The 18,338-nt window shown below is 43.0% G+C and overlaps 1 protein-coding gene across 1 annotated transcript in view; it reads left to right on the forward strand.

Moving 5' to 3' along the window:
• NSG2 (neuronal vesicle trafficking associated 2) overlaps nucleotides 1–18,338 on the forward strand; it is a 57,073-nt gene that overhangs the window by 11,410 nt on the left and 27,325 nt on the right. The window contains exon 2 of the mRNA XM_068534633.1: nucleotides 4,280–4,363. Coding sequence (XP_068390734.1) covers nucleotides 4,280–4,363 — 84 coding nt within the window. The remainder of the gene's footprint in view (nucleotides 1–4,279; nucleotides 4,364–18,338) is intronic.

Raw genomic sequence — 18,338 nt, forward strand, 5'->3', positions numbered from 1 at the left:
TTGTGTGTATCTTTTGGTGGATTCATCACATTTTGAGGTGATTTTTTGCTGGTGCCAAGAAAATCTATTGGTTTTGTTATACTTATTTAGTACTTGACCATCTTACTAAATTCGAATAGCTTTTCAGTTCATTTTTTCTTGGAACACATTTCTATTAGATAGAAAGCTTTTCACCTCAAGTACTAGAAAACACAACCTAAATTGGATTAAGGTTCAAAGAGTATATATTTGTCCCCCTCCCCACCCCCATGACTTCAGGGTACAGCATAGGCCTGGTTTCAGGCAAGGTGTGATCCAGAGGGCAGGGTGTCATCAGGGCTCATCTCCACTTCTCTGGGTCCCTCTTGGCTCTGCCCTTTTGTATGCTGCCTTTGACCTCATCCTGGCTCCTCCCCATAGTAGCAACAATTGCTTCAGCAGTTTCAGGACTGGACTAAGTCCTCACCACACCATCCAGAGGAAGAACATGTTCTTTAGGGAACACTCATAAAGAGCAAGGAGGTGTCTTCCCCCAAGTTCCCAGTCAGTATTGCCTCATATCTCTTTGATTCAAGGTAGGTAACATGCCCATCTCTGAGCCAATCAAATTTTGTGATCAGTAGAATAATATGCTCTGATTGGTTTAACCTAATTAGAGTCCCTCCCTGCCATCAAGGAAAGCATCAATTCCACCAAACCACATGGCTGCCACATGGGACAGGGGTGAGTTCTTGAAAGCAATATCGGGCGGGGGGGAGGTTTGATTGAAGAAGGAAATGGATGTTAGAGAAGCAACCACAAAATATTTATTATGACAATTAGAATGATATTGGCTGTAATGGTTATTCATTGTCTCATTCCAACAGTAATATTTGTTTAGTTTTGTCTCCTATCTCAACATGTTGGCCACTGCATGAGGTCTTTAAAATTTACATGGAATGATATGAATGGTTTAGGGCTTTTTGAGAAGTTTTGGGAAAGATGTTTATAAAAATAAAGGGGCAGAGGGAAAGACTAAGAAACAAATGCTTCTTAACACTTGATGTGTTATGCTTGAGACCAGTCTGATAGCTAAGGATCTAGAAATGAAGGACTCAAGCTAAGAGATGGTTGAGATGGACTTGGCAATGTGGGAAGGCATATTAGTTTTCTGTTGCTATGTAACAAATTATCAAAGCTTTAGTGGCTCAAAACCACACAAGTTGATTATCTCACAGTTTATATAGGTCAGAAGTTCAGGCACAGTTTAGAGGGGTTCTGTGCTCAGGGGTCTCATGGGTCTGAAATCAAGCTGTTAGCTAGGCTGCATTCTCATCTGGTTCTTGGGGTCCTTTTCCAAGCTCATTCAGGTTGTTGGCAGGATTCAGTTACTTGTGGTTGTAGGACTGAAGTCCCCATTTTCTTGAGTGACCTGGCTGTTGATCGGGGTCATTTTCAACTCCTAGAGTCCACCCTCAGGTACTAGCTGCATGGCCCTCTCACAACATGTTGACTTACTTCTTCAAGGCCAGCAGGAGAATTTCTCTCCAGTCTGCTGTGACCGAGTTTGCATACCATACTCATGGGAGTGACTATGCCATCATATTCACAGGTCCTGTCCTCACTCTTGAGGGAGGAGATTATACAGTGCATGTACACGGGGGTGGGAAACTTGGAGACCATCTTAGAATGCTGTCTATCATAAAAGGCAAAGGCAGTTATTGCCCTAAGTCTTATAGGTCACATGGCACACTGACCAGGAAATTCACTATCTTAGAAATAGACATTGAGATGTATTATAATATATTTATATATATACATACAGACATTAGATATATACACACACACAACATGGGGAATTGGGAGAAGAAACTATAATTCCCAGTTTGTGAATATTTCTAAAAATGTGGATTCAGAGAAATGATCAGACATCTAAATTTTCAATATACTTCATAGCCTGTCAGTTGATCTAGTGATATTCTAAATATTTTTAATCATTACAATTTGTGGAATATCTTTTAAGTTCACAAAGCACCTGCACATACATTATTTCATTTGGCCCTTCCCAGAACATTGTGAGTTTCTAATAGAAACACTTAGCCTGTGAACCGTGCCTTGGCATTTACTCTTACATTTATATTAGCTCCTAACTCTCACTAACACATTGAAGTTCACATGACACCAAAACGGCCAAATGTGTAGATTACATGCTATTTTACACTTTTGTTTATTTGACCATGTGGTTCACTTTGCATAAAATATCTTGTCTTATTCACCCAGGAAACTTCTATTCACCCTTGAAACCTTTTTTTTCAGACCATCCTTGAACAGTATTGTTCTTGAGAAATCCTTGCCTTGCTCTCGAAGGGCTGGATAGGGAGGACCTGCAGGCTGACAGGTGCAAGCGAGGCCTAATTCCATATCTGCCTCAGACATCTATTGGAAGAACATTTGGCAGCACTCAGAGGCAGTGTTCAAAAAAACATTGTTATTGAATGAACGGTCTGAGTGCTTAACTTACATTAACTCATTTAAGCCTCCTAACAACCCAACCAGGTAGTGATGGTTATTTTCCCATTTAATAGGTGAGAAAACTAAGACACAGAAGGCGTAGTGCTTGAGCCAGGATTCAAACCCAAAGCACAATGTTTCATCTCCCTACAATATTGACAGTACCAGTATTTGCCCCACAGCACAGAATTAAGTGAGATAGTGCATGTCAAGTGCTCAGTGTCTGCTGTATAGTGAATTTGCAAAGCATGAGGGACATTTTTATTATCTGTGGCAAAGAAGCTTCTGCTTTCCTATTCTTTGGAACAGGAGATAGAAAAAAATAAAAAGAACATTCCCCACCCCACTCCCCTGCAAAACCCTCCTCCTTGTTTAGCTGTCCCATTTCTTAAAGGAAGCCAGGGTTCACTTTTTAATATTTGGAGGAGCAGAATCCAAAGGGGGTGGGGCACAACAACAGAATTTACATTTGCAAATGAGTTCTAAATGTCAGGGAAGGAGTGATGTTCTAGATGGGCTGGGACCCAGATCCTCCTTAACTAACATATTTAAGTGCCATACAGTAGATGTTCAATAATAGTAGTTCCTCCCCGTCCTTTCCTTTTTGAGCTATATTTTGTCCATGGTATGCCTCACAGACCTTAAAGAAAATTCTTCATAGAAGAATTCTTGCGGGAGTACATACACTTGACTATTGTCTCTAGGAAAACTTGGTAAAAGTTTTCAGTGAAAATTTGGTTAATTTAAGCGCTAATGAGAAGAATGATCATAGTTAGAAGATTGCTTCCTTTGAGCTGTGTGACCTTGGACCAGTGACTTGACAGCTCTGTGCTTCAGTTTTCCTTTCAGGAGAATGGAAATAGCAGTGGTATGTAGATAAAGTATATGGAGAGCTTGATCTAGCTCTGGCACATAATAAATTATTCCAAAAGTATTGCCCACTCTCATCTCACTCAACCGTCAAAACAGCCTTGTTAACTAGGGGTTATGATTATGATTATTGCCCATATTTTACAGCTGAGGCACCGAGACTCAGACAGCTTCTGTGTTACCTATGACACTGTGACACTCGGCAATAGTTTTTATCTGTCAAGTTTCTTTTTTCTTCCACTTTGCCTACACAGTGGGATGGAGTTCCATAAATGTCTTGGCAGGTTGACAGCTTATCTTGAAAAGATATTAACCACCTCTGCAAAATATTCAGACTTCAGAAAAATAAGATGATACAATAGATTCAATAGGCCTTTATGTTTTTCTTTGTGGAAGTCCCTAAATGAAACTGGAATTAAGTATATGTGCAAAAGTTTTGCTACAAGATGTTCATCATAACTTGTTTATATACCCTGAACTGTGGGAACAACCTACGTGTTCAACCATCAAGATTGGTTAGATTAATTGTGGTATATGCATACAATGAAATATTAAGCTACATCAAAAGGCAAAATGAAATCATGTATTTTTCTACATGGAGAAAACGTTAGTAGAGTGTTTTGTGATAAAATGAAGTATGAATCCGTTTCATAAAAGTACATATTTGCATAAATAGCAAATACATATGCAGAATATGTGCATATATATGCATATAAAAACTTCTGGAAAGGTGCGACCAAAATTGTTACCTATGGCTGTCTGTTGGAATTGGAAAGTATTATGGGTAATTTGAATTTTCTATTTTCTTGTGTTTGTTTGCGTGGGAGGCTCTTTATTTTCTGATCTTTATGCAATATACAGTAAATTCTAGTTACTAAAAAAAAGGAACAGAAAAGTCTTTCAAGTCTCTATGCATGCTAACACTGGTTGAACATTTCAGGTGATTGTGAAGACAAGAACGGAATATCAGCCTGAACAGAAGAACAAAGGGAAGTTCCGGGTGCCGAAAATCGCTGAATTTACGGTCAGTGTCTTGATGGTGTAACAGAAAGTGTGGGTCACTGAGTCGAATCAAATAACTAAAGCTCTGCCTCTTGAGGACAAGTTATCCTCTCTCCTACTCCGAAATGTTCAGACAATTTGATGATAAATGTGTCTCATTTCTTCTTTTTCCTCCTGTCCCTGTCTCTCTGCCTTTCCATCACAATCTTCAGGAAATGTGATAGAAATGTATAAAGAAACTCAAATTTTAGACATTGGTTGATTGCAACAAATACAAAAAAGACAAAGGGAGGGAAAAGTTGACTTCTTAGTGGTAAAAACCGCATGGTTGATTTTCTATTTATTGGTGGCCGAGTCACTAGGAGAACTGATGAATACATATCACTGTGATGAATTGCGTGAAAGAGCCATGAAGCCTGCTCTGTGAGGATGTATGGAGGAAGCCCAGGGAAGTACCCTGGGGAAGTCACTTAGGTGGCTAAGGAGAGCACAGCTTGTGCAAAGGCCCTGAGGCTGGAGGGAAGTTGAACCCAACATTGAATAGGAATAAGGGCAGTGAAGCTCAGCTCTAGGAGGGGTGTGGGGACCAGAGAGAGATGAGGTATGAAAAGTGGGCAGAGGGCAGACAGTCCCAGACATTGTAGGCTGTATGGAGGAATTATTATTTTAGACCAGAAGCATGAAAGAAAGCCCAAAGGACTTCAAGAAGAGGAAGGATATGATTAAACTAGGTTTTTGGAAAAAACATGCTGGCTTTTACATGAGTAATAGAGGGAGGGTGGGGAGACTGCTGGGTTACTGCAAGTAAAAAAACAATAGTGGCTTAGCAAAGGAAGGTGAGTGGATAGAGGCCTAAAAAATATTTAGGAGGCAATATCAGCCATGGAGGCAGTAGAAGAAGTGGTTCTGTGGATGGATACTGAAGCAGTCTGGCTGGGTTTGAGCCCTGTTTCCACCTCATACCAGCCATGTGGCCACAAGCTAGTCAATAAACCTCATTCATCAAATGGCGATAATAGAAGGTTACTGTGAGAATGAAATATGGGATACATGCAAAGCACTTGGATCTATACATGATAAGTGCATGATTAATAGTAACTATTTTGTATCAACTGTGGCTGAGGGCTTTGGAAGTGAAAACAGCCCTTGGTTGGTTGTCTATATGCATTTGTATAATACATACTTGGTTGGAGTATGTATTATACACGGATAAATATATTGGTCCGTTTCTGTCCCTATCTTTCTCCCTGCTACATGTGTCAGAGCAGCTGGGTGTGTGAGCCTGGGAGGGAATCTGGCACCTCTGGGTACATCCCCCCAGAATGTGGGACTTCCCTGGATGTTGACCCCCTCTTTGAGGGCAGGGATTGCTTTTATTTTTGGCTGTAGCTTTAGTGTCTGGCACACAGCATGGGCCCAGTGAACGTTGACCTGGCCTGAACTGCATGCAGGTATCTGCAAGAACCAGCAGGTAGATGTGAGGGGAGGGTGGGAGTATCTTGGTGCATAATGTAAGGGCATCAGGCCAGGGAGTAAAGCTGACCTGTCCTCCTGGCAGCAGAGATCATCAGAAGTATGCCCAGATTCATGCCCCAAAATGTTTATTGCAGTGTTATTTGTAAAATCGAAGCATTGGAAACAATGCTAGATTTTCAGCAGCTTTCTCATGATTCCATATGTAAGACCACATGCATGAGATGGATTGTTTCAACAGTTTCTTAGGAATCACTTTTGGGGGGGAGAGTACTTAGTTTACTCTGAATTATGGGCTTATGAGATATTTTCATCTTACTTTTACTTTCTCAATTTTACACGAGCATGAATTGTTACAATAATCAGAAAAAAATTAGAAGATTTTAAAAATTTGCTCTTTTTACCAAATAGAGTGTTACAGTTTTTGATGGAATTATTCCTTATTTAGCAATCATTTAAAATGATGGTTATGAAAACATGCAATAATTTGGGCAAATACTTCATAGAGGAAGCTGAGTGAAAAAAGCAGAGATTAAAATTGTATGTTTTCTATGGTTGGAACTATGAAAAAAACCACAAGTATACAGAGGAAAAAGGACACGGAAAGAAATGTCTCAAAATGTCATCTGTGGCTGTGTTATCAGCCGTGGTGTTGGACCATGTTGTCATTGGTTTTTTTTTTTCCTCTTTGTTGGCAACTTTTGGTGATGTGGCTATTTTATCATATTTGCTGCCCACGAGTCCCTGAGAAGCTGATATAATCCCCTGTTTTTTTCAAGGGGAACTATGGCTCAGAGCAGTGATGCGACCTGCTCACCCACTAGCAAGTGGCAGGGCCAGTGCTGAGAGCCGGCCCCCTGCCTTTCTGTTCATCTGTGCCGCCTGCTGTAGGTAACTATGGGTTAGAACAGAAGCGAGTCAGCCAAGAGAAAATGAGTGGCTTGTCAGGGTCCAGGGCCTGAGGAAGCGCCCCACGCAGCTTGACTCAGTTGGCCCTGGGGGTTGGGAAGAAAGGGCGTTGGGGTTTGGGGGCAGCCCTTTGTCAGCACTGACTGTCAGGTGTGGGCGGAGGGCCCTGCCGCTTGGAACACAACGGGAGGAATGGAGCAAAATTGTTTGCTTTTGTAGAGCTGTGAGCATTTATTAGCCTGGCTTTGCACTTCCTTAAAGAGAGCTCCCCCTGGGCCGCGTGGAGGACGCATCCGCTGGGGTGAAGGTGGGAGCAGCGCACTAGGAAGGAGGTTGTGCTGGCCATTAAGAAGAGTCTGAGGGTCTGAGCTGTCAGCTGCAGTGGGACTCGGGGGTCCAGCTGGGCTGTTACGGAGGTGGAATTGTTCCTGGTTGGAGAAAGGGGCATCAGGGGCTCCTCCGTGTTTGGCTTGGCTGACTGAGCCGGTGGGGGGATGCTGTCCACCGGGTAGGAGGTGGGGGACCGGGCAGTGGGAGACGCATCGAGTGGGAGGTGCCTGGGGACCATGGGAGGGGCGGGGCAGAGGCAGTCTGGCCACCCTAGGATGTAACGGGTCTGGAGCTCAGGGTGGAAATTTCGGCTAGACCACAGGGGCTGGAAGTCAGAGAATTCCCAGTTCATCTTAGAGAGCATAATGCTGGTAAACAGCGGCCGGGCTGCCCCTCCAGGATATTGCCCGTGGCAGAAGTAACCATGCGGATGGCAAAGATGCCTCCCTCCCTCATTCCAATATCTTCATGGAGGTGGAACAGCTTGCGAGTTCACATCTCAAATTTGACCTGGGGAGATCAGCTCATAACAATTCTCTATGAGAGAGAATGAGGGGAGAGAGCAGGGAGGGAGAGACGAACTGAGAAAGATGGAAAGAATCGCCTGGAACTTTTTTTAACATGAAGGCTCTTGCAGTCATTGCCAAGGGCCACAGACTTGAGAGACCGTTCATCAGGCTTCTTTGAGAAGATGGGAGCGTGCAGAGAGAAGCCCCTCCTTCTTTCTTAGTCCTGGGAGCTGGAGGTTCTTCTAAAGCTGATTATGCCGTCGAAGGAGCTGGTGCATCCGGCCATGCCATCAGACCTGGTTGTCCCCAGGCTCACCTGTGAGAAGGAACTGAGTCTTGCATTTGGAAGCTGTTTGTGCCAAGCTGATGAGAGGTATGCCAGGGAACACCTGCACTTTGGGGCTAGATTCACCTGGCAACTTGGGTCACACCCCTGTCACCTCTTAAGCTTCATGACCTTGGGAAAGTCCCTTCACCTCTCGGAGCTCCTGATTCCTCATCAGTAAACCGGGACACAATAGCACAAAGTGTAAGTCCTTGGCGCACTCTAGTTCTCAATGAATGATCATTTTATTCTCTTCCTGTTCAGATCCCTTTCCTTCATCCTGGGTTCTTAGCTTGCTACCTAATTAGCTGAATTTTGTGTGTTGGTTGAGACAGACCTGGTCCTCCCTTTCCTGGCTTTTTCTCCCTGGGAATGTGGCTGGGAAAACCTGGAGGAACTGTTCTAAGTGTAGCCAGTTCAATGTCGGGATCCATGGGTGGCCTCTGGCTCTCTACAGTGACCTAGGGAGCTATCTCTTTGCCTCCTGGGGAGTGTAGGCAAAATTTTTTGGTAGACTACTTCTCAACACATCCATTATAAAATGAATAATCCTAGTACCTGTTAAAAATGCCTTTACATCCACTTTTTAGGCTAACAACAACCTTGTGTACTTGTTACTGTTATTATTATCCCCATTTTACAGACTAGGAAACTGATGCTCAAAGAAGTGAATTGTCTGACAAGGCCATGCAGCGAGGATGTGTCAGAACAGAATAAGAACCCAGCCCTATGGCTCCATATCTGCTACACCTGATGCCACCCTGCCATTGTCCTTGCCAAACTGTGGCCTGCCTGACTTCTTCCTTTCCTGCCCTTTCTCCCCTTTCTTCTTTGTCTTTATCAAATTTGCTCTGGGCTGGGCTGGATGCCTGTTGCTGGGAGACAGACGGATATGCAAGACAAAACCCTTGCTCTGGAGGAGCTTGCAAAGGTGTGGATTAGACAAGTGTTCTGGCCAATTTCTTGGAATACTGTCCTTGTATGGTCACCTCCTCTGGGATGCCTCCCTTGATCCTCTGAGCTGGGTTTGGTGCCTCCTCTGGGCTCTGCAGATCATATGGGGTTCTCGAATGCTGCTGTACTGTAACTGGCTACTCCAGCATCTTCAGCCCCCTCCAGCCTCTGGTCCCTGGAGGGTAGGGTCACACTGGCCCACTCACGTGTTCCTAGTTCCCAGAAGAGGGCCTGGCATAGAGTGGGTGTCACGTGTGCTGCAACTTGAGCCCCAGACTTTCGGGACCGCCTCAGTATTCATCCCCAATAACATGTTGAGTCTGGGTTCAGGAAATCTGACTCTGGTGGCTATGGCCTGGGTAAGCTCAGATTAGAGGGTGTCCGGTCGCATGGGGAAAGATCCTGGGGATGCCTGCAGACCAGACCCTGAGCACAGTCAGCGGGGAGAATCCAGAATGGGAGGGCTGCGTTAGTGTAAAGGGGTCAGAACCCACCATTCCTGTCAAGCAAATGGACGCATTAAAATAAAGCTGGTTGGGGAGAACTAGAAGTGAGAGGTTAGCAATTTTCAAGGAGCTGGTGTCTGTGGGCTATTATTAAAAACAAGCGACGACAACAACAAACCAACAAAACAAAAATAAACAAAAATCCAGTTGAAGCTTCAGGCCTAATATTATAGGGTGCTGATTTTTCACTGTTCCATCCATTCACTGATCCACTCAACTTTTGGGGCTTGTGCTCTGCTCCTGACCTGACCTGACCTGTGATTGGCGCTTTATGTAAGCTATCCCACTGAATGATCCCAGCAAACTGGGCCGGCGAGACTGTCACCCCACTTGCAGGTGAGGCAAACAGGCTCAGAGAGGCTGGGAGTTTTCCCAAGTTCCACGCCCAGGAGGCTGTGGGCCTGGGATGTACTCGCAGGTCCTAAGCAGGGGGCCGTGGCCGGGTGTAAGAGGTTAGGGAAGCTGCCGCCAGCGGAAGGGGGCCTGACTACCGGTGAATAGCTCCCGGGGGATGCTGCTGAGCCCGTCTACCTGGCAGACGTTTCTTTCCTTCCCTTCCTCTTCCACCCAGCCAGGGGTTGGGGGTGTTTGCACTCTGTCTCAGGCCTCAACTCTGCTCACATTCCTTCTAACTCCAACATGGGAGAGACATGGCAACACACCAGAATCAGCCTCCCCGGCGGGGTGGGGGGAGGCGGCCACATCTAACAGCCGGCAGAGCCCAGGCCCCTCTCCCTCCTGAGAGTCTCTGGTAACTGTGCTTTCTTCTCTGGTCTCTGTCCTCACCCATCATCTCCTGGCCCGTCCTCCTTCTGGGTCCCTCTGCCTGCTTTCTCAGCCCCCTCCTGCCCATTCTTCTCACCTCCCCAAAGGAGGACTCTTTCTAATGTGCATATCCTGCAAGGACACTGCCATCCTAACCCTGCCATAGCTTCCATGGCTCACCTGCCTTCTCCCTGACCTGCTCGAAGCCCTGGTCCTTCCCTCACGATACCATACTTCGTATGCCTCCCTGTCTTTGTTCGTGCCGTCCCTTCCCACTGGAATGCCTTTCCCACCTCCATCATTGGGCAAACTCCCTATTCATCTCTCAACACCCAACTCAAATGGCTCTGGCCTCTGAGGGCTTGCCTGCCAGCCCTTGCGCAGTCTGTCCTTCCTCCTCGGGATTCCTGCACCTGCTATATAACCCTCCAGTTATACAGTGTTGACATCAACATTACCTGCTGTGTCTCCCACTGACTTGAGGCTGGGATGGTGTCTTCTTTATCTTTGCTCCCCAAGAACCTAGCCAGTGCCAGCCCACACTAGGCACCAAATGATGTCTTTAATAACTGAATGAACAGGTTAATGAGCAAACAAAAATATCTGGCTGATAGAAAACTATACATTGATAAATACCAGAGCTCTGGCTGCCTCATTTTCAATATCTTTATTTAAAATCGGGGCTCTATCTTTTGCTTCTAAGCTTCTTGCCGATGACACGTTCTCATAAATGTCCTCTTCCTGATGTCACATTCCCTGGGAGGTGAGACCTCATTTATAGCTTTGCCATTTGCTTCTACCAATTTTTCATCAAAACCCCAGGGGCTGCCCTCCGTTGGTGGGATTCTAATATTTGCTGACAGCAGCAAATGGAGATAAGCAATTTTACTTTATTATCTGTTGTCTTGGTTTTTATTGCCCTCTTTTTTTTTTTTTTAACTTTTGAGGAACATTTAAGGTAAATTATTAAAAACACTGCCTGCTGGCTTAGGAGCAGAGTTATTATCTGGAACAGAAAGAATTTACATGTGAGTGCTTGGTGGAGAAAATCTGCAATAGTATTTGATGTTTATTATTGCACTTCTGGCTAGGGTTTTATCAGAAATCAGAATAAAAATGTAGACCTATGTTCATGGCTGGGTGCTTTCTCCTGGCCTCATGGAATGGCACTATTAGAGTGACCTTCAAAAACATATATTATTGAGAACTGAGAAGCAAATGTGGCTTAATTTTTTTAACAAAAGCTTTCCCTGGGAGAGCAAACATCCGTGGTGCTATCTCAGGAGGAATGTGCTCAGGGTTTGGATGGGGGACTGGGAGATTCAATGACCACTCCACAGCCTCATGACTGCGCTGCTTTTATTGCCAGGTTCTCATTCTCATTGACTCAAACACTGGCAAATAAATGCTGTAATAAAGCAAGTCACTTGTTAATAAGTTTAGTGTAGATGACTTCTAGAGTTTAGTGAATATTCTTATTTCCTATGGGACTCCTGTAGGAGTTGGCTGATTAAAAGTTTGCACACTGCTTGTTAAACTGTTGGCAGTTTGTAACCAACCATGGTGCGAGTATTTACACCATGGAACTGAGCAAACACTGTAAATCATGCATCACCCCCCTTTCCCAGCCCAGGACGGTTTACCAGCACACTTGTGTGAAGGGCAGTATGGAAAAGGGGAAATACACGGGCTGGGGGTTTGACACTGTGGGTGTGTACGAACTAAAGCAAGTCATTTCATCTCTCTGAACCTGTGTTTCCCAATCTGTAAAATGGGATAATGCTGTCTACATCATAGGCCTGGCCTGAGGACAAAATGAGATAATATAAGCCCCATGGTAGCTTGATAAATGTGAGCTGCCTCTTGTCGTTACATGAGAGTTTCATTGCTGGGGAGCTGGTCATCCGGCTAGATGGAATGCTTCCACCCAGGGTGGGTCTCAGTGGGAAGCCACGCCTGGCTCCGTCTCACTAGGTCCTCTGTCTCAACTGACATTGCCCTGGCTCAGTTGTTCCTCCTCGCCCACCATTCCTGCCGGGCCAGCTTTTGACCTTCCAGCTTCATCCCATCTTCCCCTTTCTACCTGTTATGAAGTCAGAACGATCATCAGATCCTGCTTGAGAAACCTTGATGGCTCCCCACTCCGACAGACAACAATGTGAGGTTTCTGCATGATGCTGCAGGCTCTTCCAAAGGTGGTCCTTGCTGCTAGGCCCTCCACCATTCCTGTGTCCTCATTGCTTCGGGCCTCTCATGGCTCTGTAAAACCACCATGCCCTTTCACCCCTCCAGGTCTTTGCCCGTGCAGTTTCCTCTGGCTCTATTGCCAGCCCACGTTTCCCGCCTTGTGAACCAGCTCAGATCTCACCTCCTCCAGAAACCTGTCCTTGATTCCCCAAGTCAATTTCTCATCTGGAGAATGTCCGGCCTTTGCCTGCACCCACCACTGCTCTGAGATGCCACATTGGCTTCAACTAGAGTTCTCCTGCTACCTGGCTGGATTGCTGAAAGTAGTACAGAAGGTAGGGCTTCATAAAGGTTTCTCACATCCCATGTTGGGGTAATGAAAGGAAGATGCTTGTGCAAAGTAAAACAAGATTTAAAAAATTATTATTTGTAATTAATTAATAACAATAACTTCCGTTTCACTGAGCTCCTATTATGTGCTGAGTAGTTTGCTGGTCATTTTCTATTTTATCTTTAACTCTTGAAGTAGGCGTTTTTTTTGATAGCCAGGTGAGGAGACCAAGGGTCAGAGAGTTTAATTAAGGTATTCAAGGTCATGCAGCCAATAAGTGGCAAGAGTCAGGCTTTTCTGGACCAGAGGGGTATGTATGTCTATGGTATGTATATGAGAGTATGTGTGTGTGTGTGTGTGTGTGTTCTTTTGTCTCTATCAGCTTCCAAATCAGGAAACCCTGTACATATGGGTAATTGGCTAACTTAAACTAAACTGAAAAGTGGTTGCTAGAATACTAAAATTTTGCTGCCTATCCCTGTTATTTGCCAAGCATTAGGCCAATTTTGCTTTGGCTCTCTTCTTTTTTCTCTTTAAATACGCTGTTTGGCCAAGTCCTAAATGCATTGATCCAAAAGAGAAGAGAGAAGCAAACATTTCCCAAGGAAGACATGCCATTTTCCTCATGGCTTGTCATGTGGCTTGTCTCACGGTCCCCTCACACAGTGGGCGGATTAATCTCCTGACTGTCTTGCTCTCTGGGCCTCTGCTGCTGCAATGTGTGATTATTTTAAACGGGATTAAAAAAAAATTGATGATGTTTAAGCGCCTGGAACTGTCAGAGGAAGACAGGTCCTAACAAAGTGACTGTGTGGCTTTTCGTGTCACCACCATGTTCTATAATTATAAGAAAACTAGTCGTCATAGCAACTGCCACATAGGCCTGGCTTCCTCCTGGAGATGCTGGCAAGCTCCTCAGCTCTGTGATCCGAGCAGTTGCAGGCGGATCTGGTTCTCAGAGGGGATTCAGCTCTCACTTGGGCGATGATCATGAACGCACTCTAAGACTCCACAACCCGAACTCAGTTTTACTATGCAATCTGACAGACCTGGGTTTGCATGCTGGTTCTAGAACTCAGTGGCTACGTGGGCAAGTCATCTCATTTGCATGAGCCTCAGTTTCCTCTTTAGTGACATGGGTATGCCAACGCCCACTTCAGAGGGTTGTTGTAATGATTGTGTTTAGGATGTGCCTGGCAGAGTGCCTGGCACACAGGCACTCTGATATATACTAGACGTCTTCCCATTCACCTCTTCATTGTGAACAAATGAAAGAAGAAAAATGCTAAATTAGAGAGGGATGGATGTTTTCATATGCTTTTATTATTATTATCATCATCATTATTGTTATTAACTTTGGTAGCATTTGTAGCTAGAAAAACAAGTTAGTAAATTGAAATTCTAAGCTGAGTCATGTATATCAGGGGGAGAACGAGAGAGATGAAAAGAGAGAAGAGAGAGAAAAAATAAATGAATATTCAGCTAGATGAAACTGATTTGATTTATTTTTTTCCTTATCTTTAAAAAAATTTTTATTTTGCATTGGAGCAGAGTTGATTAACAATGTTGTGTTAGTTTCTGGTGTATAGCAAAGTGATTCATTTATATATATATGTGTATCCATTCTTTTTCAAATTCTTTTCCCATTTAGGTTATTACAGAATATTAAGCAGAGTTCCCTGTGCTATACAGTAGGTCCTTATTAGTTATCCATTTTAAATATAAGAGTGTGTACATGCCAATCCCACACTCCCAATCTATAACTTCCCCCCACCCTTCCGCCGGTAACCATAAGTTTGTTCTCTAAGTCTGTGAGTCTGTTTCTGTTTTGTAAATAAGTTCATTTGTATCATTTTTTGTTTTTAGATTCTGCATATAAGTGATATCATATGATATTTGTATTTCTCTGTCTGACTTACTTCACTTAATATGATAATCTCCATGTCCATCCATGTGCAACTGATTTGATTTAAAATTCCTCCAACTTTTTTTTTTGGAAAATTGCATTTCTCTGAGGCTAAGAAAAAGACATCTGATCTCGGGACTTCCTGGCGGTCCAGTGGTTAAGACTCCGTGCTCCCAATGCAGGGGGCGTGGGTTCAATCCCCAGTCGGGGTAGCTAGGATCCTGCATGCTTCACGGCGTGGCCAAAAAATAAATTAAATAAAATAAACAGTAAAACTGGAGAGAAAGTTCAAAAAAAGCAAAAAGGAAATATATCTGATCTCTAAAAAAAAAATTCTAAAATGAGTAAGGAAACCTGGTTTCTGGTCTCAGTCTCAGAGCTTCCGTTTTCTCATCTGTAAAATGAGGAAGTTGGGTGGGACAGTCCCCAAGGGCTCTTCTCTCTGAGATGTCCTAAGACAGTGGTTCTCAATCAGGGATGATTTTGTTCCCCAGGGGACCTTTGGCAATGTCTGGAGACGTTTATGTTTGTCACCATTCTGTGTGTGTGTTTGTATGTATATGTGGTACTGGTATCTAGTGGGTTAAGGTCAAGGATGCTGTGAAATATCCTATGATGCACAGGACAGCCCTCCACAATGAAGAATTATCCTACCTAAAATATCAGTAGTGCCAAGGCTGAGAAAACCTTGGCCTAGGATTTATCGCCATATTTATTTGTCTGAAAATAGGGATTACGTCCCACCACAACATGTCAGAGTTGTTGAGTATTCAGTTTCTTATCTTAGCCATCTCCTGGAGATTTGAAGCCCTAGAAAAATTAGTAAAGACAAAAGACCTCTCAAGGTCCTAAGGGACTTACTAAAATATGAGATGGTCACAGGAGGTGGGAAAAATTAATTCCTTTGAATTTTCTTTCCCCTTGGTGCTGCCTAACTCTTAATGGATCAAAGGTGATTGTTCATGGGCAAAGTAAAATGTACAAAATGCAATTTTAAATCCATAAACAGCTTTATTATTTTTCTATATAGGATAAAAATATTTCAATTGCATTCCTCATTTTCCAGCTTGTCTTTGATTTTGACATTCCAAGTCATAGCCAGACAGATGTCTCTTCTGAGAGTCATGTGTGATCAGTTCTCTCTCCTGCTTAAAGCCAGTCTGAGGCTTCTCTGGCCTTCAGGGTGAAATCTGAACTCCTTAGTCTATTGTCCCTGGTCCTCAGAACCGCTTTCTCCTCTCTTCAACCTCCTCTCCTTTCTGACTTCACACCCCTCCCACCAACCAAAATTACTCGTGGAATCCTGGGCATACTCTGCCCTATCCTGCCTCCACTCCTCCAAATAGCTGTTTCCTCCGCCCTGAGTGCTTTTTTCTCCCCCATGGTCTAGCGGGCACCTTTTCGTCTCATAGGCTGGCTCACACATCACCTTCTGGTGAAGCCTGTTCTAATAGCCCCTCCTCTCTTCCCCACTGCCAGATGTGGAACTAACCCTTTCTTCCTCTGGGACCTTACTCACTGGGGAGTTTGTCAACTTGACCTCCTCTGTGCAGTTATTTCCTTACATATGTTTTCCCATGGCCCTAAGAAAGCCTGGACTCTTGAGGACAGACACCACCTTTGATTCACTTCTAAGTCCTCTACTATGACTATCGACCCTGGGACCTTGGTGGTCAGTAACTTTTTAAATAAGAGTAAGAATTGGATGAAGGTAGACAAAGGAATAAAATTCCATTTATAAAAAGATAAATAAATAATAGGGATGTAATGTACAACATGATAAATATAATTAACACTGCTGGATGTTATATATGAAAGTTGGTAAGAGAGTAAATCCTAAGAGTATTTATCACAAGGAAAAACTTTTTTTTCTTTTTCTTTTATTTTGTATTTATATGAGAGGATGGATGTTCACTAAACCTACTGTGATAATCATTTCATGATGTATTAAATCAAAAGATTATGCTGTACACCTGAAACTTATTCAGTGCTGTATGTCAATTATATCTCAATAAAACTGGAAGAAAAAAAAATAAAGTAAAAGTTTTGGAGATTCTGTGTAATCAAATGCCCATTGAAGAGCATTCAGATGGCGGTGTAGAGTATATTCTACACAGATAATAAGTTGAAGGCAAATAAAATCTGCTTTAAACTATAAAAAAAGTAACACATGTAGTACATGCACAAAATTCCAACACTATAGAAAGGCATAAACTGAAAAAATATCTCCCTTTCTCTCCTTTCATAATCCTTCTCCCCCGAACTATCCATTGTCTAAGTCTGTGCTATCCAAATTGGAAGCTCTGGGCCGCGTGTGGCTATATACATTTAAATTAGTGAAAATAAAATAAAATTCAAAATTTAATTTCTCAGTCACACAAGCCACATTTCAAGTGCTCAATAGCCACGTGAGCCTAGCAGCTACCATATTGGACAGCTCAGACTTATAGGATACTTCCATATTGCAGAAAGCTCTATAGAACAGCCTAGGAATATCTCCTTATGTTTCTATCCAGAGGCGTTTTCTACATGTCAGCATATATGTATTTATATATGCATATGCACATTTGATATTCTTTTTCATTTTCTCAAATGGGACCATTTTATATACATTCTTCTGTACCTTGCTTTTTTTCTCTCTTAATAATATATCTCGGAGACCTTTCCACATCACCACATTGAGATCCTTTTTTGTTCTTGTTAATGACTGTAGACTGAGGATTTTCACAGTCTTTCTCAATCAGTCCCCTATTGTTTTAGCTTTCAGTCTTTTGCTGCTAAGAACTCTGCTTCGGTAATGTTCCTAGTATGTGTATTTTCACACACATACACACACACACACAACTTGCATATATTTCACAAGTATATATGTAAGGTCTGAGAATCTTTATCTTAAAAACTTTGCCAAAGTGAGTGTGAATTTTCAGTTTTAATAGCTTTTGCCAAATTACCTTCCCAAAATTTCCCACCACATATAAATCCTCCACCATGCCTGCGAATGTACTCTTCCCCACATTGCCAGCACCTGTTTGAACAAACTTTAAAAGTTTCACCAATCTGATATATAGAAAATGGCTCTTCACCTTTGCTTAAGTTTGTATGTCTTTCATTACTGGTGAGATCGAGCCTCTTTCCATGTACCAGTTGCCTGTTTGTGTCCTTCCCGGAAAACGTCCTACTTGGTTGGACCACTTGCTGTTCCTCCCTGTTGATTTGCGTGGCCTCTTCCAAAAGCTGAGAACTTAGTCATTCTCACTTATTCAGTATTTTCTCAGTTGTCCTTCGCCTTCTTGTTTTGTTTATGGTGCAAATTCTTTCTTATATTTTCAGTAATTCTTACTTTTGCTTTATAACTCAAATTAATCACACACTCCAGAAGGCATAAAGGAAATTATGGGTACATTTGACTCTATAAAAATCAAAGCCTTCTCTCACCCTAAAGTCATGTTTTCTTCTGCTGCTTTTATGACTTGTTTTTATGTTAAAATTTGGATCCCTCTGGAATTTGTAAAGGGGAGGGTAGGAATCCAACTTGACTTCTTTTTGAATGGCAGTTTGACAGTTGATCTATGATTATTAGTTAATCCCTTCTCTCTTTGACTTGACATGCCACAGTTTTTAGATACTGCATTCCCATATGTATTTGAGTTTACTTCTCTGCTCTCTTTTCTTCTATGGATCTGACAATTATTTGCTATTGATAACAGAGACAATGCTAAATTGTCTCAATTACGTAGTTTTATAATACATTTTAAAATCTGTGTAAAGTCTTCTCTTATTCCTTTTACATTTCAGGAACTCC

The sequence above is a fragment of the Eschrichtius robustus genome, chromosome 2 (genome assembly GCF_028021215.1).
Source record: "Eschrichtius robustus isolate mEscRob2 chromosome 2, mEscRob2.pri, whole genome shotgun sequence".
In the NCBI taxonomy this organism is placed as follows: domain Eukaryota; kingdom Metazoa; phylum Chordata; class Mammalia; order Artiodactyla; family Eschrichtiidae; genus Eschrichtius; species Eschrichtius robustus.